The following is a 23,354-nucleotide window of genomic DNA, read 5'->3' as shown; positions in this document are numbered from 1 at the left end:
GCCCTCCAGTTGTAAACCTCTGCAGATTTTTTTGTGCCACTAGGTGAATTTTGCCTGTTCTAGAAGTTGGCGGGAACAAGCGGCTTCCAGGTCCCACACCTCTGTGAGAACCACCCCTGGAGCTGCTGTCTGGTTCCTTCTTGTCCTGGATTTGCCTGTTAGAAAGGTGTTCCTGCTGGATGGGTTGAATCCATTCGTCCAAAAAATGTGCCCTGGAGTGTTGTTGGTGTAACGCAGGCAACTGTTGCTAGGTGTCTTCTCCACCCGAAGATGGGTGATCTGTTCTGCGCTGTGGGTGGCCATTGCTTCCTGCCCTGACGGATTTTTCAGAAGCTCCTCCTCCTTCAGGGACCTCCTAAGTACTTCTCTGTGTCTCTCTCCTCTTGCTCCTTCTGGGTCTCTCTGTCCCTTTCCCCTCTTCTATCTCTGTTCATCTCTGTGTCTCTCTTCATCTCTCTGTCTCTGTCGCTTTCACCTCTCTCTGTGTATGTGTCTGTTTCTCTCTTGTCTCCTTGTATCTTTCTGCCTCTCTGGGTTTCTCTGTTTCTTCCCACCTCATCCCCTCTTTCTCTCTCCGTTTCTCTCTTTCTCTCTCTTTTTTTTTTTTTTTTGAGATAGGGTCTCACTCTCGTCCAGGCTGGAGTGGAGTTCAATGGTCGATTGAATGAGCGAGGTGAGCGCTCATTCTTGAGCGCTCACCTCATCCTTGACCTCCCGGCCTCAGGTGATCCTCCCAGCTTACCCTCCCGATTACCTGGGACTACAGGCATGCACCACCACACCCAGCTAATTTTTTTTTTTTTTTTTTTTTTTGGTAGAGATGGTATTTGGCCATTTTGCCCAGGCTGGTCTCAAACTCCTGGGCTCAAGCCATCCTCCTGTCTTGGCCTCCCAAAGTGTTGGAATTACAGGCATGAGCCTCCATGCCGAGCCTTCTCTGTTTCTCTCTGTCTTCCTGTCTCTCTGTCTCTCTCTGGGTCGTACTATCTCTTCCCCTTTCTCTCTTTTTCTATCTTTGTTTCTCTCTGTGTGTCTCAGTTTCTCTCCCTGTGTGTGTCTCTGTCTCCTTGTCTCTTTCTCTCTGAATCTCTCTTTCCCCTTCCATTTCTGTTTCTGACTCCATCTCTCTGTCTCTTTTTTTTTTTTTTTTTTTTTTTGAGACAGGGTCTCACTCTGTCATCCAGGCTGGAGTGCAGTGGTGCCATCTTGGCTCACTGCCACCTCTGCCTCCTGAGTTCAAGCGATTCTCCCATCTCAGCCTCCCAAGTAGCTGGGACTACAGGTGCATGCCACCATGCCCAGCTAATTTTTGTATTTTTAGTGGAGACAAGGTTTCACCATATTCGTCAGGCTGGTCTCGAACTCCTGACCTTGTGATCCGCCCACCTCGGCCTCCCAAAGTGCTGGGATTACAGGCAAAGTGCTGGGATTACACTGCGCCCAGCCTGTCTCTGTCTCTTCTGATCCTCTCTCTTCGTCCCCTGGGCGAAGTCATACCCACAGCCTAGGTGGAACTGTTTCCCACCCACAGTGTTCAGGAGGTAGGAGCTGGGGGGGTACAGAGGGGATCCCCCCTTGTCTTTCCTGGGGTGGTGGCTACCCCCAGCACCCCAAGCAGGAGGCACCATGTGTCTTGTGTGTCCCATCTCCCCTCTCTCTCAGGGTGGACTGGGGCACTGGCTGTGTTTCTCTTCTGAGGAGGCGCAGGTGCGTGTTAAGGGCCGGGGAGCTCTGGGGCTCAGGGCCATCTGGGGCGTCTCTTGCCCAAGCTGGGTGAGGAGGACCCGGGTCACAGAACTTGGTAACATCACAGGACAATTGCTGCCACAGTGAGTCTAGACAGACCTGCTAAGGATATTACCAGGGAACAAAGAGGGTCTTTGTTGTGGGGTCAGGGGAATCGGTCAGACGAGGCTGCGCGGCGGGGTCCTGTCAGGTAGATGGGGTGTAGACAATGGGGCGTCTGCCCGAGCCCCGTCCTTTCATGGTGTATGCTCTGGTGGTGCGTGAGGCCGGGTATGCTCCCAGCAAAGTGATGTGGGACTTGGGGTGCCCTGCGCCCCTTCTCCCAGAGGAGAACCATCCAGCCCTGTTGGAACAGAGCGTGTTCAGAGGCTAAGACTTCAGCCAGATTACCAGCCATGCACTTCCTTCTAGTGCCAGATACACTGTATGGCAAGCGGCTCCCCACTGTTACCCTATTTAAAATTGAGGGATAATTTACATCAGGCAATGTGAACAGACCTTAAGTTTCCCCATCACTTTGGTGAAAAACTTTCTTTTTGTTTTGAGATGGGGTCTTGCTCTGTTGCCCAGGCTGGAGTGCAGTGGCACAATCATAGCTCACTACAGCCTCGACCTCCTGGACTCCAGCGATCCTCTTGCCTCAGCCTCCCAAGTAGCTGGGACTTAGGCAGGCACCACCATGCCTGGCTAATTTTTTCAATTTTATTTTTTGTAGAGATGGGATCTCACTGTATTGCCCAGGCTGGTCTTGAACTCCCGGGCTTAAATGATCCTTCCACCTCGGCCTCCCAATGAAGCTGGGATTACAGGTGTGAGCCACCAAGCCGTGCCATCAAGTGGGTCTTGCCAAAAGCACATGTGAATACCTCTCGTGATTGCATGCCTTGGGGTATGTGTATATATGTTGACAGTGGTTTTCTTTCTCTCTTTCTTTCTTTTTCTTTTCTTTTCTTTCTTCAGAATCTCACTCTGTCATCCAGGCTGGAGTGCAGTGGTGCAATCTCAGCTCACTGCAACCTCCGCCTCCCGGGTTCAGGTGGTTATCATGCCTCAACCTCCCGGGTAGCTGGGACTCGGCTAGTTTTTGTATTTTTAGTAGAGACACGGTTTCGCCGTGTTGGCCAGGCTGGTCTTGAACTCCTGGCCTCAAGCAATCCTCCTGCCTCGGCCTCCCAAATCGCTGGGATTACAGGTGTGAGCCACCCACCCCTGACCCTGTTTTTCTGAATACAGCTTTCCCTGTTGACTTTTAAAGTCACACATCCCATGAGATTCAAGGCATCACCTTGTGCCCATTAGGGAAAAGACAGAAAAGAGGCAGATCTGTTGATATGGGACTATGGGTTGTTTTATTTTATTTTTTGATTTTGTAAAACATTGACATGGTTCAAAAGTCAAAATCATGTGATGAGTTTTTTTGCAGAGAAGTCTCCCTCTCGTCCCCATCCCCTGCTTCCATTCCTTCCTTGTCCAGAAGGTGGCGCAGTCTCGCCATAGGTCGTGCCTGGAAATCCCTCCAGGTTGGTCCAGACAGAGATTACTCTTTTAAATATTTTAATTTTGTTAATTTTGATGAAATCTAGTTTATCAATTTTTTTCTTTTATTGTCTGTGCTTTTTGTGTCATTTTGGGTGTGGGGGCTTTTCTTTTTTTTTTTTTGAGATGGGGTCTCACAATGTTGCCCAGGCTGACCTCAAACTCCTGGCCTCAAGTGATCCGCCCCAGTAGCTGGGATTACAGGCATGAGCCACTGTGCCTGGCTGCTGATTTGTGTTTTGTTTGTTGGTTTGTTTTGAGACAGAGCGAGACTCTGGCTGGAGTGCGGTGGTGTGATCTTGGCTCACTGCAACCTCCACCTCCCAAGTTCAAGCGATTCTCCTGCCTCGGCCTCCCGAGTAGCTGGGGCTACAGTCACACACCACCACACCTGGCTAATATTTTGTGTGTTTTTAGTAGAGACGGGGTTTCATCATGTTGGCCAGGCTGGTCTCAAACTCCTGACCTCAAATGATCTATCCGCCTCGACGTTCCAAAGTGCTGGGACTACAGGCATGAGCCACTGCACCCGGCCTGCTGATTTGTTTTTAAGAGAGAAAAGAGCTCTGTGGGTCTCCTCTTGGAGATTAGGGGAAGATGCATTTACAAACTGTAAAGTTTTCTCCTCTGGGACGTATTGAATATGAGGTGGGAAAACCAGGCTTCAGTGTGATGATCTCTCTCAATAGCAATTGTGTATTGACTGATCTGCAGTGCAGCAATGCCCTGTTTGGCATTTATTCCCCACCCATCAGCATGAGAAGTTTGCATGAGGACGTTCGCTGCAGCATGGCTTTACAATAAGGAAAATCAGAAGCCACTTAGATGTTCCAATGTAGGGGAATGTTTAAATCCATGGTGACCAGTTTCTGAGACGGAGTATTACGCAGCAGAGAAAAGGGTACGCTGAGATCTCCGTAGAGTAATGTAGATAGATCTCCCAGATAGACTGCTGAGTGGAGCAAACACAGTTGCAGGATAAAATCAATGGCTGGGCACAGTGGCTCATGCCTGTCATCCCAGCACTTTGGGAGGCTGAGGTAGGAAGATCACTTGAACCCTGGAGGTCAAGGCTGCAGCGAGCGCTGATGGTGCCACCGCACTCCAGCCTCAGTGACCGGAGCTGGACCCTGTCTCAGAATTTTTTTTTTTTACTGACTATGAATGGAAAAGCAGCAGTAAATCTTTTTAAAAACTTTACTTTGGCTGGGCGCAGTGGCTCAAGCCTGTAATCCCAGCACTTTGGGAGGCCGAGATGGGCAGATCACGAGGTCAGGAGATCGAGACCATCCTGGCTAACACGGTGAAACCCCGTCTCTACTAAAAAATACAAAAAACTAGCCAGGCGAGGTGGCGGGCGCCTGTAGTCCCAGTTACAGGGGAGGCTGAGGCAGGAGAATAGCGTAAACCTGGGAGGCGGAGCTTGCAGTGAGCTGAGATCCAGCCACGGCACTCCAGCCTGGGCGACAGAACAAGACTCCGTCTCAAAAAAAAAAAAAAAAAAACAACTTTACTTTTGGCCAGGCGCGGTGGCTCATGCCTATAGTCACAGCACTTTGGGAGGCCAAGGCGGGTGGATTATGAGGTCAGGAGATGGAGACCATCCTGGCCAACATGGTGAAATGCCGTCTCTACTAAAAATACAAAAATTAGCCAGGCGTGGTGGTGTGTGCCTGTAATCCCAGCTACTCGGGAGACTGTGGCAGGGGAATCGCTTGAACCCTGGAAGCGGAGGTTGCAGTGAGCTTAGATCGTGCCACTGCACTCCTGTCTGGGCGACAGAACGAGACTCCATCTAAAAAAAAAAAAAAAAAACTTTTATGTGCTGTTAGACTTTGTCTCAATACAATTTTTTTTTTTTTTTTTTTTTTTTTTTTTTTTTTTTTTTTTTTTTTGAGACGGAGTCTCGCTTCGTTTCCCAGGCTGGAGTGCAGTGGCGCAATCTCAGCTCACTGCAAGCTCCGCCTCCCGGGTTCACGCCATTCTCCTGCCTCAGCCTCCCGAGTAGCTGGGACTACAGGCGCCCACCACTGCGCCCGGCTAATTTTTTCTATTTTTAGTAGAGACAGGGTTTCACCATGGTCTCGATCTCCTGACCTTGTGATCCGCCCGCCTCGGCCTCCCAAAGTGCTGGGATTACAGGCGTGAGCCACCGCGCCCGGCCACAATTTTTTAAAAAGGATAAAATCGAGCCAGGCATGGTGGCTCACGCCTATAATCTCAGCGCTTTGGGAGGCAGAGGTGGGCGGATCACCTGAGGTCAGAAGTTCGAGACCAGCCTGACCAACATGGAGAAACCCTGTCTCTACTAAAAATACAAAATTAGCCAGGCGTGGTGGCGCATGCCTGTAATCCCAGCTACTCGGGAGGCTGAGGCAGGAGAATCGCTTGAACCCAGGAGGTGGAGATTGCGGTGAGCCGAGATCATGCCATTGCACTCCAGCCTGGGCAACAAGAGCGAAACTCCATCTCAAAAATAAAAAAAAAAAGATAAAATTGATGTAAAAACAAGCCAGGTGTGGTGGTACATGCCTGTAGTCTCAACTAAGGCTAAGATGGGAGGATCACCTGAGTCTAGGAGTTCAAGACCAGCCTGGGCGATGTAGTAAGACCCCATCTCTAAAAGCAAAAATACTATGGGATTTCTCAGGTGTGTGAATAAGAAATTAGAAACAGGTCTCCTGGCCGGGCGCGGTGGCTCAAGCCTGTAATCCCAGCACTTTGGGAGGCCGAGACAGGCGGATCACGAGGTCAGAAGATCGAGACCATCCTGGCTAACACGGTGAAACCCCGTCTCTACTAAAAAATACAAAAAATTAGCCGGGCGTGGTGGTGGACGCCTGTAGTCCCAGCTACTCCGGAGGTTGAGGCCGGAGAATGGCATAAACCCGGGAGGCGGAGCTTGCAGTGAGCTGAGATCCGGCCGCTGCACCCCAGCCTGGGCGACAGAGCAAGACTCTGTCTCAAAAAAAAAAAAAAAAAAAAAGAAACAGGTCTCCATGGGGCTGAGTGCAATGGCTCCTGCCTGTAATCCCAGCACTGTGGGAGGCCAAGGGGGGCGGATCATTTGATCTTAGGAATTGGAGACCATCCTGGCCAACATGACGAAACCCCGTCTCTCCTAAAAATACAAAAATTAGTTGGGTGTGGTGGCGGGCACCTTGTAATCCCAGTACTCGGGAGGCTGAGGTGGAAGAATCTCTTGAGCCTGGGAAGCAGAGGTTGCAGTAAGACAAGATTGTACCACTAAATGACTTTTGATAATCCATCTCAAAAAGAAAGAAAGAAAGAGAGGGACTCACGCCTGTAATCCCAGCACTTTGGGAGGCCGAGGTGGGCGGATCATGAGGTCAGGAGATCGAGACCATCCTGGCTAACACGGTGAAACCCCGTATCCACTAAAAATACAAAAAATTAGCCAGGTGTGGTGGCGGGCACCTGTAGTCCCAGCTACTGGGGAGGCCGAGGCAGGAGAATGGCATGAACCCGGGAGGCGGAGCTTGCAGTGAGCCAAGATAGGACCACTGCAGTCCAGCCTGGGCGAAACAGCAAGACACTGTCCCAACAAAAAAAAAAGGAGGAAGAAACAGATCTGCATGATGTGTGCCATGCCCTGTCACCTCTGTGGTGTGAAGATGGGAATCAGTGCAGGTTTGTTAAGGGAATGGATGGTGGGACCTTTGAAAAATATAATTGTTTTTTTTTTTTTTTTTTTTTTGATTTTTTTTTTTTTTTTTTTTTTGAGACAGAATCTTGCTCTGTCGCCCAGGCTGGAGTGCAGTGGCATGATCTGGGCTCACACTGCAACCTCCACCCCCCAGATTCAAGCCATTCTCGTGCCTCAGCCTCCTGGGTAACTGGGAGTACAGGCGCGCACCATCATGCCCAGATAATTTTTGTATTTTTAATGAAGACAGGGTTTTTCCATGTTGACCAGGGTGGTCTCGAACTCCTGACCTCAGGTGTTCCACCTGCCTCAGCCTCCCAAAGTGCTGAGATTACAGGCGTGAGCCACCATACTCAGCCACTTCTCAGTGTTCTTGAGCTTTCTTCTGGGATACTGCTGAGTTACTTGGAAACAGGTTGAATTTTTTTTTTTTTTCCCCCTTGAGACAGAGTTTTACTCTTGTTACCCAGGTTGGAGTGCCGTGGTGCAATCTCGGCTCACTGCAATCTCTGCCTCCCGGGTTAAAGCCATACTCCTGCCTCAGCCTCCTGAGTAGCTGGGATTACAGGGACCTGCCACCACGCCCAGCTAATTTTTGTATTTTTTAGTACAGATGGGGTTTCACCATGTTGGCCAGGTTGATCTCAAACTACTGACCTCAGGTGATCCGCCCAAAGTGCTGGGATTAAAGGCATGAGCCACCACGCCTGGCCTTTTTTTTTTTTTTTTTTTTTTTTTTGAGATGGAGTTTTGCTCTTGTTGCCCAGGCTGGAGTGCAGTTATGTGATCTCGGCTCACTACAACCTCTGCCTCCCAGGTTCAAGCAATTCTGCCTCAGCCTCCCAAGTAGCTGGGATTACAGGCGTATGCTACCACACTGGCTAATTCTTGTATTTTTAGTAGAGATGGGATTACACCATGTTGGCCAGACTGGGCTCGAACTCCTGACCTCAAGGTGGTCTGCCTACCTTGGCCTCCCAAAGTGCTGGGATTACAGGCCTGAGCCACCGCGCCCGGCCTGATACTCTGTTATTCCCATTTTACAGATGAGGAAACTGAGACTCTGAGAGGTTAAGTGGATTACCCAAGGTCACACAGACAGGATTGAGTCCAAGGAGCCTGGGATTTAACCCCAGGGGCCATAGAATCATGTCACCTTCCATAGAGATGCAGAGATACTTCAAGGCAAGTGGGTGGGGAAGGAAATGAGGGGCTTTGAACTCAATCAACACTCACCACTTCCCATCCTGCAGAATAAGTCAGAAGAGCGGCCTGTTTGTTTCACCCCCAGGGAGCGCATTATCCCCATAGCTGCCGTCACGGGCCACGACACTCCCACTCTCTTCTCTTCCAGGAGCTGGAAAAGCTAGGCCTTGGGGACAGTGTGGACCTGCACGTGTACGAGATTCCGGTTGAGTACAAAACAGTCCAGAGACTCATCCCTGCCCTGTGGGAGAAGCACAGTCCACAGGTGAGTGGTGCCGAGGGGTGGTGCTTCCTCATCAGGACTTACAGATTGGCACCCTTCATGTGGAGGACTTAGGTGGCTTTGTTCCTGATCGGATCACGTGACCAATTCCACACGGTCTTGTCTTCAAAAGGGCTTTTCAGGCCTGGCACGGTGGCTCACGCCTGGAATCCCAGCACGTTGGGAGGCCGAGGCAGATGGATCACCTGAGCTCAGGAGTTCGCGACCAGCCTGGGCAACATGGCGAAACCCTATCTCTACTAAAAATACAAAAAATTAGCCGGGTATGGTGGCGGGCACTTGTAGTCCCAGCTACTCGGGAGGCTGAGGCAGGAGAATCGCTTGCAACTGGGAGGCGGAGGTTGCAGTGAGCCGAGATTGTGCCATGGCACTCCAGCCTGGGCAGCAGAGCGAGACTTAGTCTCAAAAAACCCAAAGGGTTATCCAGGCCAAGGGTAGTGGCTCATGTCTGCAATCCCAGCACTTTGGAAGACTGCGGCAGGAGGATTGCTTGAGTCCAGGAGTTTGAGACTAGCCTGGGCAGCGTAGTGAGACCCCATCTCTACAAAAAAAATTTAAAATTAGGCATGATGGTGCATGCTTATAGTTCCAGCTATTCAGAAGGCTGAGGCAGGAGAATTGCTCGAGCCCAGGAGTTTAAGACTATAGTGAGCCAAGATTTTTGTGCCACTGCACTCCTGCCTGGGCAACAGAGCAAGATCCTGTCTCTTACAAAAACGAACAAACAAGACTGGGCATGGTAGCTCACGCCTGTAATCCCAGCACTTTGGGATGCCAAAGTGGGCGGATCACCGGAGGTCAGGAGTTCGAGACCAGCCTGGCCAACATGGTGAAACCCTGTCTCTACTAAAAATACAAAATTAGCCGGGTGTGGTGGCACACATCTGTAATCCCAGCTACTCAGGAGGCTGAGACCAGAGAATCACTTGAACCCAGGAGGGGGAGGTTGCAGTGAGCTGAGATCACACCATTGCACTCCAGCCTGGGCGACAGAGCAAGACTCCATTTCAACAAACAAAGAAACAAATAAAAACACTGCGCTGGCATTTTAACAGCTGCATAGTAGCTCATTATTTATTGAACTAACTCCCTCTGGGTGGCTAGTTAGCTTGTTTCCAGTATTTGATTTCGATAACAGGAAGAGCTGCAATGAACAGCCTTGCATGTTTCAAATTCTTGCCTGTCTTACGTGGCATACCTTTTTGCAAGAGTGACTGCGGGGTCTATTCCAGCAGCAGGAGGTCAGAAACAACACAACCCCAGGCAGAGCCCAGTAAGGATGCTGCCTTTTCCTTGGCCTCAGGGGGACCTCCTCCGAGTCCCATGGGCAGGCCATGTTAAGTCCTGCCCCTGTCTGTATGCAGCTGGTGGTGCATGTGGGGGTGTCAGGCATGGCGACCACAGTCACACTGGAGAAATGTGGACACAACAAGGGCTACAAGGGGCTGGACAACTGCCGCTTCTGCCCCGGCTCCCAGTGCTGCGTGGAGGATGGGCCTGAAAGCATTGACTCCATCATCGACATGGACGCTGTGTGCAAGCGAGTCACCACGTTGGGCCTGGATGTGTCGGTGACCATCTCACAGGATGCTGGCAGGTAGGGCCCTGTGGGGTGGGGGTGAGTGGGGATTTCCCTCCTCCACTCGCTGAGTCTGGTGTGGAACAAGTCAAGTGTGTTGACCTTGGCCTCTTTGGACCAAGCACTCAGTGTATACGAGGCACAGAGCCAAGTATTTGTATGTAGCAGGTGCTGTCGATTCTGCTTCTGGGACTCATGGATCTGCCCACTTCTCCCCACCATCACGGTCCCCACCGCGGCCCCCAGCATCATCCCACCTGGATAGTGCCCCAGGCTCCACCTCAGTCTTCCTCCCTGCTGCCTCCACCGCAACCCAATCAGTCAGTTTCTGTGTTAATTTCCTGGAGCTGCTGTAACAAATACCCACAAACTGGGTGGTTTCACATAACAGAAGCATATTGTGTAACAGCCTTGGAAGTCAGAAGTCCAAGGTCAAAGTACTAGCAGGACTGGTTCCTTCTGGAGGTGCTGAGGGTGAATCTGTCCCAGGCATCTCTCCTGCAGCTGGTGGCTGCCAACCATCCTTGGATTGTAGACACATCACTCCAGTCCCCGCGCCCATCCTCACATAACCTTCTTCCGTTTGTGTGTGGCCATATGGTCTTCTTATTAGGACACCAGTCATATTTAGGACTCATCCTAATCCAGTATAACCTCATCTTTTTTTTTTTTTTTTTTTTTTAATTTTTTTGAGACGGAGTTTTGCTCTTGTTGCCCAGGCTGGAGTGCAATGGCGTGATCTCAGCTCACTGCAACCTCCACCTCTTGGGTTCAAGCGGTTCTCCTGCGCCAGCCTCCCAAGTAGCTTGCACCACTACGCATGACTAATTTTGTATTTGTAATTATAGGCATGCACCACTACGCATGACTAATTTTGTATTTTTATTAGGGACAGAGTTTCTCCATGTTGGTCAGGCTGGTCTCGAACTCCCAACCTCCGGTGATCCGCCCACCTCCGCCTCCCAAAGTGTTGGGATTACAGGCGTGAGCCACTGTGCCCAGCTGACCTCATCTTAATGTAACTAATTACGTCTGCAAAGATCCTCTTTCCAAATAAGATGGCATTCTTTTTTTTTTTTGAGACGGAGTTTTACTCTTGTTGTCCAGGCTGGAATGCAATGGTGCAATCTCGGCTCATTGCAACCTCCACCTTCTGGATTCAAACAACTCTCCTGCTCCAGGCTACCAAGTAGCTGGGATTACAGGCATGCGTCATCACGCCCAGCTAATTTTTTGTATTTTTAGTAGAGATGGGGTTTCACCATGTTGGTCAGGCTGGTCTCGAGCTCCCGACTTCAGGTGCTCCATCCTCCTCAGCCTCCTAAAGTGCTGGGATTACAGGCATGAGCCACCAAACCTAGCCCAAATAACGTCACATTCTGAGGTCCCAGGTGAATATGAATGTTGAGGAGATGATCCAACCTATTGCAAAAGTTCTTTTATAAATTTAAATCAGGGCCAGGTGCAGTGGTTCACACCTATAATCCTAGCACTTTGGGAGGCCAAGGCAGGAGGATCCCTTGAGCCCAGGAGTTCAAGACCAACCTGGGCAACATAAGGAGACCCCATCTTAACAAATAAAAAAATGGCAGACTGAGGCGGGAGGATTGCTGGAGCCTGGAATTCGAGGCTGCAGTGAGCTGTGATAGCGCCACTGCACTCCAGCCTGGGTAACAGAACAAGACACTGTTGGCTCTAAATAAATAAATGCATGTGTCCCTTTCCTAGACCTTCCCTATGGCTCCCATTGCACGTAGAATAAAATCCCAACCCTGGTGCTTGGCCCGCCTCTCCACCCTGCTCTGCCTCTAATCACCCCATGTCCATCGCAGTCCAGACACATAAACCGGCTTCCTTCTGCTCCTCAAACACACCAAGCTCACTCCAGCCTCAGGGCCTTTGCATGCCCTATGGCCTCTGCCCAAAACACCTTCCTCTGGGAACTCCTCTTTCCAGTCTTGTTTTTGTTTTTGTTTTTTGAGATGGAGTCTCGCTCTGTTGCACAGGCTGGAGTGCAATGGCGCAATCTTGGCTCACTGCAACCTCCGCCTCTGATGTTCAAGTGATTCTCCTGCCCCAGCCTCCCAAGTAGCTGGGATTACAGGCGTGCGCCATCATATCCGGCTAACTTTTGTATTTTTTGGTAGAGGCGGGGTTTCGCCATTTTGGCCACACTAGGGTGGTCTCGAACTCCCGACCTCAAGTGATCCACCTGCCTCAGCCTCCCAAAGTGCTGGGATTACAGGCCTGAGCCACCGCGCCTGGCCCTCTTTCCAGTCTTAACTCCAACACGAGTCACCTCCTTGTGACTTTAGGCCTCTCCAACTCCCCAGACCAAGTTATACCCTCCCAGCACCTGCTTCCTCACTTCTCCCTAATCTGTGCACTTGTCCAACTCAAAGGCGGCTGTTGGTCAGTGCAGTTGATTGACTGAAGGAAGGAGTGCCTGGATTTACCGTCAGAATTTTTGTTTTTGGAGAGAGGGTCTCACTCTGTTGCCTAGGCTGGAGTCCAGTGGTATAATCAGGGCTCACTGCAGCCTCGACCTCCTGAGATTAAGTGATCCCCCTGCTCAGCCTCCCGAGTGGCGGGGACTACAGATGCACACCACCACATCCAGCTAATTTTTGTATTTTTTGTAGAGACAGAATCTTGCTACATTGCCCAGACAGCTCTTGAATAACTGGGCTCAAGTGATCCTCCTGCCTCAGCCTCCCAAAGTGCTGGGATTATAGGCAAAAGCCACCGCACACCACTGAGTTCTTTTTAAAGCTACCGTTTTTTTCTCCTTTTTAATTGAAAACTAATTGTTATTTGTTTGTTTGTTTTGGCGGGATCTCATTCTGTAGCCCAGGCTAGAGTGCAGTGGTAAAATCACAGCTCACTGCAGCCTTGACTTTTTGGGCTTAGGTGATCCTCCCACCTCAGCCTCCCAGGTAGCACAACCAAACCCAGCTAATTGTTTTTTTTGTTTTTTTTGTTTTTTTTTTTTTGAGACAGAGTCTTGCCCTGTCACCCAGGCTGGAGCCAGGCTGCAGTACCGTGGCACAATCTTGGCTTGCTGCAACCTCCGCCTCCTGGGTTCAAGCGATTCTCCTGCCTCAGCCTCCTGAGTGGCTGGGATTATAGGCGCCCGCCACCACACCCAGCTAATTTTTGTATTTTTAGTAGAGATAGGGTTTTATCATGTTGACCAGGCTGGTCTCAAACTCCTGACCTCAGGTGATTCGCCTGCCTCGGCCTCCCAAAGTGCTAGGATTACAAGCATGAGCCACCGTGCCTGGCCTAATTTTATTTTATTTTATTTTATTTATTTATTGTTTTTTTTGAGACTGCATCTAGCTTTGTCGCCCAGGTTGGAGTGCAGTGGCTCGATCTTGTTTCACTGCAATCTCCACCTCCTGGGTTCAAGTGATTCTCCTGCCTCAGCCTCCCGGGTAGCTGGGATTATAGGCACCCACCACAATACCAAGCTAATTTTTGTATTTTTAGTAGTGATGGTGTTTCACCATGTTGCCCAGGCTGGTGTTGAACTCCTGAGCTCAAGCAGTACGCCCACGTTGACCTCCCAAGGTGCTAGAATTACAGGTTGAGCCTCTGTGCCCAGCCCAATTTTTTTTTTTTTTTTTTAAGACAGAGTTTTGCTCTTATTGCCCAGGCTGGAGTGCAATGGCACAATCTTAGCTCACTGCAACCTCTGCCTCCCAGGTTCAGGTGATTCTCCTGCTTCAGCCTCCCAAGTAGCTGGGACTGCAGGTGCCTGCCACCATGCCCAGAAAATTTTTGTATTTTTAGTTGAGACGTTTCACCATGTTGGCCAGGCTGGTCTTGAACTCCTGACCTCAGGTGATCCACCTGCCTTAGTCTCCCAAAGTGCTGGGATTATAGGCGTGAGCTACCGCGCCTGGCTGCCCAGCCCAATTTTTTTGTATTTTTGATAGAGACAGGGTGTTGCAATGTTGCCCAGGCTGGTCTCGAACTCCTGGACTCAAGGGATCCTCCCACCTCAGCCTCCCAAAGTGCTGGGACGACAGGTGTGAGCCACCATACCCAGCTTCCATCAGTCTCTTTATAAAATTAATTTTTAATTACAGGTAACTCTAGAACGTATCCTCATATATCTAATTGGGAAAAATTCTCATTCCCTCTCTTTTTCCATAGTGGTCCCTCTGATAAGTCAGACACTGAAACCATGAAGCTCCTACTGACAGACATGTTTCTGTACATATATACATCACTTGGCCTGCTGCTTTACGATTTTGTCTTGTTTTGCTTTGCTTTTATGTGGATGGAGTCACACGGCGAAAGTCACACTTTACTGACAATTCTCTTCCTCAGCTTTCATTTGTGAACATTGAACATGCATCTGGTTGGCCGGGCGCGGTCGATCAGGCCTGTAATCCCAGCACTTTGGGAGGCCGAGGCGGGCAGATCACAAGGTCAGGAGACCCAGACCATCCTGGCTAACACGGTGAAACCCCGTCTCTACTAAAAAAAAAAAAAAAAAAAAAAAAAAAATATATATATATATATATATATATATATATATATATATATACACACACACACACACAAAATCAGCTGGGCGTGGCGGTGGGCACCTGTAGTCCCAGCTATTGGTGAGGCTGAGGCAGGAAAATGGCGTGAACCTGGGAGGTGGAGCTTGCAGTGAGCCGAGATTGCACCACTGCACTCTAGCCTGGGTGACAGAGCAAAACTCCGTCTCAAAGAAAAAAAAAAAAAAAACATGCATCTGGCGAGTTCTCCATTTTTTTCTGGCTATACCGCATTCCTTGTAAATGGTTTCATAGGATTCCATGGTGTGGATAAACCAGAGTTTACTAAGCCACTCCCTGTGGTGGTGACCCATGCCTGTAATCCCAGCATTTTGCGAGGCCGAGGCAGGTGAATCACTCAAGGTCAGGAGCTCCAGACCAGCCTGGCCAACATGGTGAAACCCCAACTCTACTAAAAATATAAAAATTAGCCAGACGTGCTGGCAGGCGCTAATCCCAGCTACTCGGGAGGCTGAGGCAGGAGAATTGCTTGAACCCGGGAGGCGGATGTTGAAGTGAGCCAAGATCGCAACACTCTACTCCAACCTGGGTGACAGAATATGACTCCGTCTCAAAAAAATAAATAAAAATAAAAACTGGAAATAGGGCCAGCCATAGTGGCTCACACCTGTAATCTCAGCACTTTGGGAGGCTGAGGCAGGCGGATCACTGGAGGTCAGGAGTTCGAGACCAGCCTGGCCAGCATGGTGAAACCCTGTCTCTACTAAAAATACAAAAATTAGCCAGATGTGATGTGGTCCACGCCTGTAATCCCAGCTACTCGGGAGGCTGAAGCAGGAGAATCGCTTGAGCTGAGGAGGCAGAAGTTGCATTGAGCTGAGATTGTGCCACTGCACTGCAGCCTGGGCAGCAGAGCCAGACTCTGTCTCAAAAAAACAAAACAGAAAATATAGCTGGTGGTGATGGTGCACACCTGTACTGGCAGCTACTCAGGAGGCTGAGGTAGGAGGATCGCTGGAGGCCAGGAGTTTGAGGCTACAGGGAGCTGTGATTGCACCACTGCACTCCAGACTGGGTGACAGAGTGAGACCCTGTCTCAATAAACAAACAAAAAATGGAAATACCAGGTTGTAAAGCCTGGGTGATTATAATTTTACTAGCCTGCCAAATTGCCTTCCACACGGGGATAACCAGTGTTCATTCCCACCAGCAACAGCTCACTCTGCCCATTTCCCCACATGTGCCACAGCACTGGGAGTTATCAAGGTTTTTGTTTTTGTTTTTTGTTTTCTTAAAAGAGACAGGATCTCACTCTTGCCCAGGCTGAGTGCAGTGGTACAATCAGGGCTCGCTGCAGCCTCGACCTCCTGGGCTCAACCAGTCCTCCCGCCTCCACCTCCTGAGTAGCTGGGACTACAGGCACGCACCACCACCCCTGGTGATTTTTTTCATCTTTGCCAACCTGGGGAGGGAGGAGAGCGTTATTCCATCTTGTGGGCGGCTGGTGAGGCTGGGGTCTTCCCTCGAGTTTGGATGAGTGCTGTCTCCTTGGTCTGCGGATTGCCCCTCTGACCCCGTTTTGGTCTCTCTCTTACCTGCCACGCCCTGCGGCTTAGATATCTCTGCGACTTTACCTACTACACCTCTCTGTACCAGAGTCACGGTCGATCAGCCTTCGTCCACGTGCCCCCACTGGGGAAGCCGTACAACGCAGACCAGCTGGGCAGGGCACTGAGAGCCATCATTGAGGAGATGCTGGACCTCCTGGAGCAGTCAGAGGGCAAAATCAACTATTGCCACAAACACTGAGGAACGCTCAGGTCTCCTAAGACCTCATCCTGCTGGGGACCCCACGAGGGGACATCCACCCTCTGGGGTGTGGCCAGGAAAAGACAAGCTCTTCAACTTGGGGATCCGATCTGGAAGAGAGATTTTGATCTGCCCATCTCCTCTTCCTCCTCCTGTACAAAAGCTCCGGTTGATTTGAGGGAAGTGGCTGAAAATTTTCTTTGCTCCCGTTTTCCTCCCTGCATCTGGGGACACAGCTGCCGTGACCAGGGAGGCCAGCCTGAGGGGTCCAGATGCCCAGAGAGAATCTTGGTCTGGTGGGTCCATGAGCTGCGATACCATAGCTGGAGCCACGTGTTCACCTGCTTTCCTGTCTGTTGGTGAAGGAATTTCAGAATTCACTTTATATCCAAGACTGGCTTTTACCAAATTTAAAAGCCTCTCAATGAGTCCTCGACCTTGACCTGTGCTCAACAGCCTGGCCCTTTCTGGGACTACCCTGGGATATGGCATATTTTTTTGTTTCTTTCTTTCTTCTCTCTCTCTCTCTTTTTTTTTTTTTTAAACCAATAGTGCCAGTTTGTGCACAGAGTAATTTATATTCCCTTTGGTTAAAATGCAGGCTTTTTGGCCAACAACAAAAGTGTCTTTTTTCCCCCCATGCCGGGGTGAGGCCACTTTTGCCTCCTGCCCTGAAAATTGGACCTAAGATGCCATGTCTTAGCTGGGCGCAGTGGCTCATGGCTGTAATCCCAGCACTTTGGGAGGCCAGGGTGGGTGGATCACTTGAGATCAGGAGTTCGGGACCAGCCTGGCCAACATGGTGAAACCCTGCCTTTACTAAAAATATAACAGTTAGCTGGGAGTGGTGATGCATGCCTGTAGTCTTAGCTACTTGGGAGGCTGAGGCTAGAGAATCACTTGAACCCGGGAGGCAGAGGTTGCAGTGAGCTGAGATTGCACGGCTGCACTCCAGCCTGGGTGACAGAGCGAGATTCTGTCTCAAAAAAACAACTGGACTTAAGATGGCATGTCTTGGTTTTAGGGCCAAAAATGAGGCCACCTTGCTTAAGGCATGGGGTTGGTGGCCAAGCGACGGGGTGGGACTGCTGCCCCAGATGTGGCCATGAGGGTCGTGGTCCTTTCAACACCGAGCTATGAGCTGTCGCCATGGAGACCAGGGCCATCTGTGGGAAGGCGGATTTTGTCTGATTTTGACTTTTCTTTTTTAATATGTAAAACTCCACAGCAGCGGAAACCCCCCCCTACTTCTGGCCTGGAGCTTCAAGGTTTTGGTGCCGGAACGAGTTTGTTGTTCCCTTAGCAGGGTGGTGGGGGGGTCTCAAAACGGAGGCCTGGGGGCTGGAGTTGGCAGCTTTGCATGTCCCGGCATGTCTGAGCAGGAGGAATTCCGGGCGGCCAAGGCGTTTTATGTAGATTGGTTTTGGATCCTCGCCCAGGAGTCAGGAGTCAAATTTTATCTCACTTCCTGGTAACCTTGAACTCTAGGCAGGGATGAAATGATGTAACGTTCCTCAGATGATGTAAGTTCAGCCAGATCTTGATACCCATCAGGGAGAGAGGACGACCCCCACAGTGAAACCAATTGAGTGAAATGCACATTCTGGAAATCAGTTTCTATTTTGGCCTGGGGGAATGTGGCTATACTGTTTCCCTGCCTGTGACACAGTTGGAATCTGATCTTGTTGGTTTCCCAACATCTAGGGTTGTGTGTGTGTGTGAGAGAGAGACAGAGAGAGAGAGAGAGACAGGGTCTTGTTCTGTTGACCAGGCTGGAGTACAGTAGTGTGATCATGGATCACTGCAGCGTCCACCTCCTGGGCTCAAGTGATCCTCCCATCTCAGCCTCCTGAGTAGCTGGAACTACAGGCATGTACCACCACACCTGGCTAATTTTTAAATTTTTTATACAGACAGGGTTTCGCCATGTTGCCCAGGCTGGTCTCGAACTCCTGGACTCAAAGCGATCCTCCCTTCTCGGTCTCCCAAAGTGCTGGGATAACAGGCACTTATTATCCACTTATGAGCCACTGATCCCAGCCCAGTTCTTTTTTAAAACAACTGAGAGTTTTGTTTTCTTCAGCGTTCACCTTCCTTGTCTGCAGTTGCAATGCTGGCAGTGGTTCCTACCTCTGTTGGGTTTCTAGATCGTTTGGGAACTGGGTTGATGGGTTTCTGTGAAACACGTTTTCCAAGCCTTGGGCTTTCTCTGGAGGGGAAGGTGGATGCTGGTAGGTGACTTGCAGTAGGTGCCTGGCAGTGGGTGTGGACTGTGATTGGCAGGTGGAAATGAGTAGGGACACTATTGTTCCCTCCACGCCAGCCTTCTTTTTGCTCGAAATGCCCCCTCCACACTCCTGGTAGCTCTCTGTGTCCTGAGAAATCTGGAGTGTGGGAGGCAGCACGGCATCTGTCCCCCCAGCTTCTGTGAAGGGAAACTGTGGCCTCTTTTGAATGTGGGGAACAACTGAAGACTCAGGGATCACCCAGAGGTCTTGTGGAAAACAACTTCAGACTTCATCTTGCTCTGTTCCTCAAAGATCTCGTCTGTGGGCCTCTGAGGAGAAAACAGGTCTAGCTAAGACGGGCAAAATGGGGAAGACGGTGTGCCAGGCCTGAACTGAGCTAAGCACCTACCCCAGGCTGCATCTTTCTTTTGTCTTCATTTCACCTCTGTGTTTAAAGCACCGTGTCACATAGCTCCTTAGAGATATAACCTATTGTCTGCTCATTGTCGAGTGTGTGTGTGTCATCTTTGTGTTCTTGCAGGAACATTTGTGTTCACATTTCCTCACCGAGTCAAGCCAGTATCCCATCCTTCCTCATAATGCACAACATTTGGCTCATTAAAATTTTCTCATTGTTATTTTTCGTTCTTATTTTTTGAGACAGACTCTCACACTGTCCCCCGGGCTAGAGTGCAGTGGTGTGATCTCAGCTCACTGCAACCTCTGCCTCCTGGGTTTACGAAAGTCTCCTGCCTCAGCCCCCCGAGTAGCTGGGATTACAGGTACACACCACCATGCCTGGCTAATTTTTGTATTTTTAGTAGAGATGCAGCCTCGCCATGTTGGCCAGGCTGGTCTTGAAATCCTGACCTCAGGTGATCCGCCTGCCTTGGCCTCCCAAAGCGCTGGGATTACAGGTGTGAGCTACCACGCCTGGCCGAGTTTTTTACAAATATTTTTCTTTTGGTGGAACTCATCTATGCACTGTATGGTGTGTTTTTCCACCTTTGTTGGGTCTCAGCTTAGAATAGTCTCGTGTGGGCTAGGTTTGGTGACTCACACCTGTAATCCTAGTACTTTGGGAGGTTGAGGCAGGAGAATCTCTTGAGCCCAGGAGTTCAAGACCAGCCTGGGCAACATTGCAAGAGCCCCCACATCTACCAAAACATACAAAAATTAGCCAGATGTGGTGGTGCATGCCTGTGGTCCCAGATACTCAGGAGGCTGAGGCAGGAGGATCACCTGTGCCTGGGAGGTTGAAGCCCCAGTGAGCCATGATCACAACACTATAGTCCAGCCTGGGCAACAGAGCAAGACCCTGTCTCAAAAAAAAAAAAAAAAAAAAAAATCCTCATGCAGGAAGGTAAGGACCAAGTCCCATTCCCTCTCGCCTCATTTTCAGAGCCTGGAGTAGGGGCTACAGGTGGCATAGGAAGGGTCTGCAAAGTGGGTGGGACTTGGCAGGTGTTGGAAAGAGGAATAGGAGTGGCGAGTGTCAATGGTGGAAAGACAGGCTGAGGGGTGTGGTGGAAAGGCTGGGGGAGAAAGGTGAGAAGTGATTGGGGGGCTTCCCTGATGAGCCCTCATGGAGGGTGCTGAGGCAGGGAACAGGGGTACAGGGACAGTGATCGGAGCACCTGATGCCCTGACCAGCTTGATGATGGCATCTCTTTTAAGATGCCCAAGTCTGTGCACTTTATTCCTTTATTCGGCCCCTAGCACCCCCTCCCCACCACAAAGGTCAGTGGTTTGTGTGTGGGGATGTAGCTCAAAAAAGAAATAAGATGGAGTGGAAAGGAAAGAAAGGAAAAAGCAGGAATTCAAGGTGAGTGGGCTGAGCTTGGGGCCACCTAGCCTACCTGCTCCAATCAAGGGCTGGAACAAGCCTGAGGCCACTTGGAGAGGCAGGGCTGGGCAGGGACGGGGGTGGGGGCCGAGTTCACAGCTTCTCCATCAGAGCCAGATGTGTGGAGGAAATGTCCCAGATGGCAGTAGTTTCTGGGCAAGGAGGGGAATCCTGTAGATGGTTCATGTCTATGATCCCAGTGCTTTGGGAGGCTGAGGTGGGAGGATTGCTTGAGCCCAGGAGTTCAAGACCTGTCCTGGGCAGCGTGGCAAGACCCCATCTCTACATAAATTAAAAAAAAAAAATTAGCCAGGTGTGGTAACAAGCACCTGTAGTCCCAGCTACTTGGGAGGCTGAGTTGGGAGGCTTATCTGAGCCCGGGAGGTGGAGGCTGCAGTAAGCCGTGATTACACCACTGTACCCCAGCCTGGGCAACAGAGAAAGACCCTGTCTCAAAATTAAGGAAAAAAAGGGGGCCAGGCACGGTGACTTACGCCTGTTATCCCAGTACATTGAGAGGCCAAGGCAGGCTGATTGCTTGAGGCCAGGAGTTTGGGACCAGCCTGGCCAACATAGCAAAACCCCGTCTGTACTGAAAATACAAAAATTAGTCAGGTGCGCACCTGTAATCCCAGCTACTCAGGAGGCTGAGGCGGGAGAATTGCTTGAACCTGGGAGGCGGAGGTTGCAGTGGGCCGAGATCACGCCACTGCATTCCAGACTGGGTGACATAGCAAGACGCTGTCTCAAAAAACAAAAACAAAACAAAACAAAAAAAATGGAATTCCCTGCTCTGCTCTTCTGCTCGTTGCTGGCATAGAAACATCTAGAACAGAAAGTATCCACTCTGGGGCAGATGGAAGAGCTGGAGAAGTAGATTCAAGATGCCTTTTAGTATTGGAAGTTTCTTCCAGGAAGCGAGACCAGCTGGTATGTTTACATCTGCACTCCCGTGCCCAGGGGAGGCGACTGGGTGGAGGGGATGGCTCATGGAAATCTGCCCCGCACAGCCGGCCCCCTTTGGGCTGCCACTGTCTAGACTGTTGGCCTTTGACCTCTCCGCCTCTTGTGGTGTCTGAACCTAGACATCCCTTTTGGAGAGAGCCGGACAAAGCCCTATTCTCCATGGCCTCGGCCTCTATCCTGAGGCCTCTGGGAGCCGTGTGATCCTGCGGCCAGTGTGGGGTGCTGATGATGGTCGAGGAAGCAGGTCTCTGCCAGGTTGCCCCATGCAGCCACCCGTCCTCAGCATCCTAACTTAAGGGGGTGGGAGAGGCCTTTGTTTGTATAATCCAGATTAAATTTCCCTTCCCTGGGCACAAGTGCCTCATAAGGGCCCGGGGCTGCTGGCTGGGAGGGAAAGTGTCCCCGGTTTTGCAGTGAGGAGGCAGGCTGAGGGCTGGGGTTCCACTTAGACCCTCGGCAGAATGGCTGTTGGAGGGGCAGGTGCTGCCCAGCTGGAAAGCTAATTCCTGGGTGGATGCTGAACATACCTGCTGAGAATCTGTCCCCTGGTTTCCACGACAGTTGTCACAAGCTGAGTGGCAGGGAACTCCCAGGCCTTGAGGGACCCAGTCCCACCCCAAACTGCTCCGCCTCCCCCAAATTCCCTTTCTCCTCCTCCTCTTTCTCCCCGCCATGGCTCCCCGAAGTTACCCACAGAAGTGCCTGCCTGTCCAGCGCTCACAGAACACACAAAAAGGGGACAGAAATTGGTCACTGGGTGGTGGCCGTGGCTCCTGACGATCCAGACCAGCATCTGGCCCAAGCCATTCACAGAGGTGGAGTCTGGGGCCTGAGGGCTTTTGTGTCCTGACACTTTGTCTCAAGGAGATCCCACATAGGGATTTGAGTTAGGCTTTCTGCTTGCCAAGGCCTGTGGCATCTGAGCCTGGCTGAGGGCCAGGCAAGCTTCCCCTGAGCCTTTCTTTGGAAGCCGAGTTCATTCTCTGCCTGCCCAGAGGAGCACCAGCTTGTTTCTGGGGGCTCCTCTAACATCTCAGGTTTTTATCTTGTCTTCAATTTCTCTCTAGGAGAAAACCCTTCCCTTCCAAAGGTGACTGTGTTTTCTGTCCCCAAAGGAGGGCCCAGTCCCTCCAGGCTCAGCGTGGCTTCTCCCTGAACCCCCTAGAACTTTTGCCAGTGCCTTTTCTGAAACTCCTGTGTCCCGGACCTCCCAGGCGGAGGAGGATATGCCAGACTCTGCCTGGGGCTGGGCTCCAGGAGACCCCAAATTTGACACCAGATAAAGCAAATAAAACAGTTGAAATACACTTAAATTTCCTGTGTGTCCTTGTGTGAGGCCGGAGTTCACCTGGGTGCCCGGGAGTAGAGGGACCCTGTGTCACCGGGTTTCCATTCTCGGTGGTGCTGGGCCCAGGGCAGCTGGTGACCATGTGCTGAGTGAGTGATGACAGGGGGAATTCTGCCCTGAGTGGTCTCTTTCCTCAAAATCAGGGGCCTGGCTGGGTGCGGTGGCTCACACCTGGAATCCCAGCACTTTGGGAGGCCGAGGTGGGTGGATCACCTGAGGTCAGGAGTTCCAGACCAGCCTGGTCAACATGGCGAAACGCTGTCTCTAGTAAAAATACAAAAATTAACCAGGTGTGGTGGCACGTGCCTGTAATCCCAGCTACTCAGGAAGCTGAGGCAGGAGAATTACTTGAACCCGGGAGGTGGAGGTCACAGTGAGCCAAGATCACACCACTGTACTCCAGCCTGGGCAACAGAGTGAGACTCAGTCTCAAACAACAACAACAAACCAGGGACAGGAAGGTTGAGGAATTTGCCTGTGGTAACACAGGCACTGGGATTTGAGCGATGATCTACGTCAACCTCCAGAACATACAAAATCCCCATCACAGCTAGGCGCCGTGGCTCATGCCTGTAATCCCAGCACTTTAGGAAGCTGAGGTGGGTGGATTACCTGAGGTCAGG

The 23,354-nt window shown here is 50.8% G+C and overlaps 1 protein-coding gene across 4 annotated transcripts in view; it reads left to right on the top strand.

Moving 5' to 3' along the window:
- PGPEP1 (pyroglutamyl-peptidase I) overlaps nucleotides 1-22,690 on the top strand; it is a 28,283-nt gene extending 5,593 nt beyond the window's left edge. Inside the window, exons 3-6 of one of the 4 annotated variants that reach the window (XM_037992441.2) lie at nucleotides 2,462-2,635; nucleotides 8,304-8,420; nucleotides 9,803-10,035; nucleotides 16,151-22,690. In XM_037992441.2, the coding sequence (XP_037848369.1) occupies nucleotides 9,830-10,035; nucleotides 16,151-16,343 (399 nt within the window). In that variant the 5' untranslated portion in view covers nucleotides 2,462-2,635; nucleotides 8,304-8,420; nucleotides 9,803-9,829 and the 3' untranslated portion in view covers nucleotides 16,344-22,690. The remainder of the gene's footprint in view (nucleotides 1-2,461; nucleotides 2,636-8,303; nucleotides 8,421-9,802; nucleotides 10,036-16,150) is intronic. The other 3 variants (XM_037992440.2, XM_037992439.2, XM_037992443.2) reach the window with 3 other exon arrangements.
- Nucleotides 22,691-23,354: the final 664 nt, after the last annotated feature.

This window comes from Chlorocebus sabaeus, chromosome 6, assembly GCF_047675955.1.
Source record: "Chlorocebus sabaeus isolate Y175 chromosome 6, mChlSab1.0.hap1, whole genome shotgun sequence".
Lineage (NCBI taxonomy): Eukaryota > Metazoa > Chordata > Mammalia > Primates > Cercopithecidae > Chlorocebus > Chlorocebus sabaeus.
Note: the sequence above shows the minus strand (reverse complement) of the source record. Positions and strands in the feature narration are given on the sequence as shown.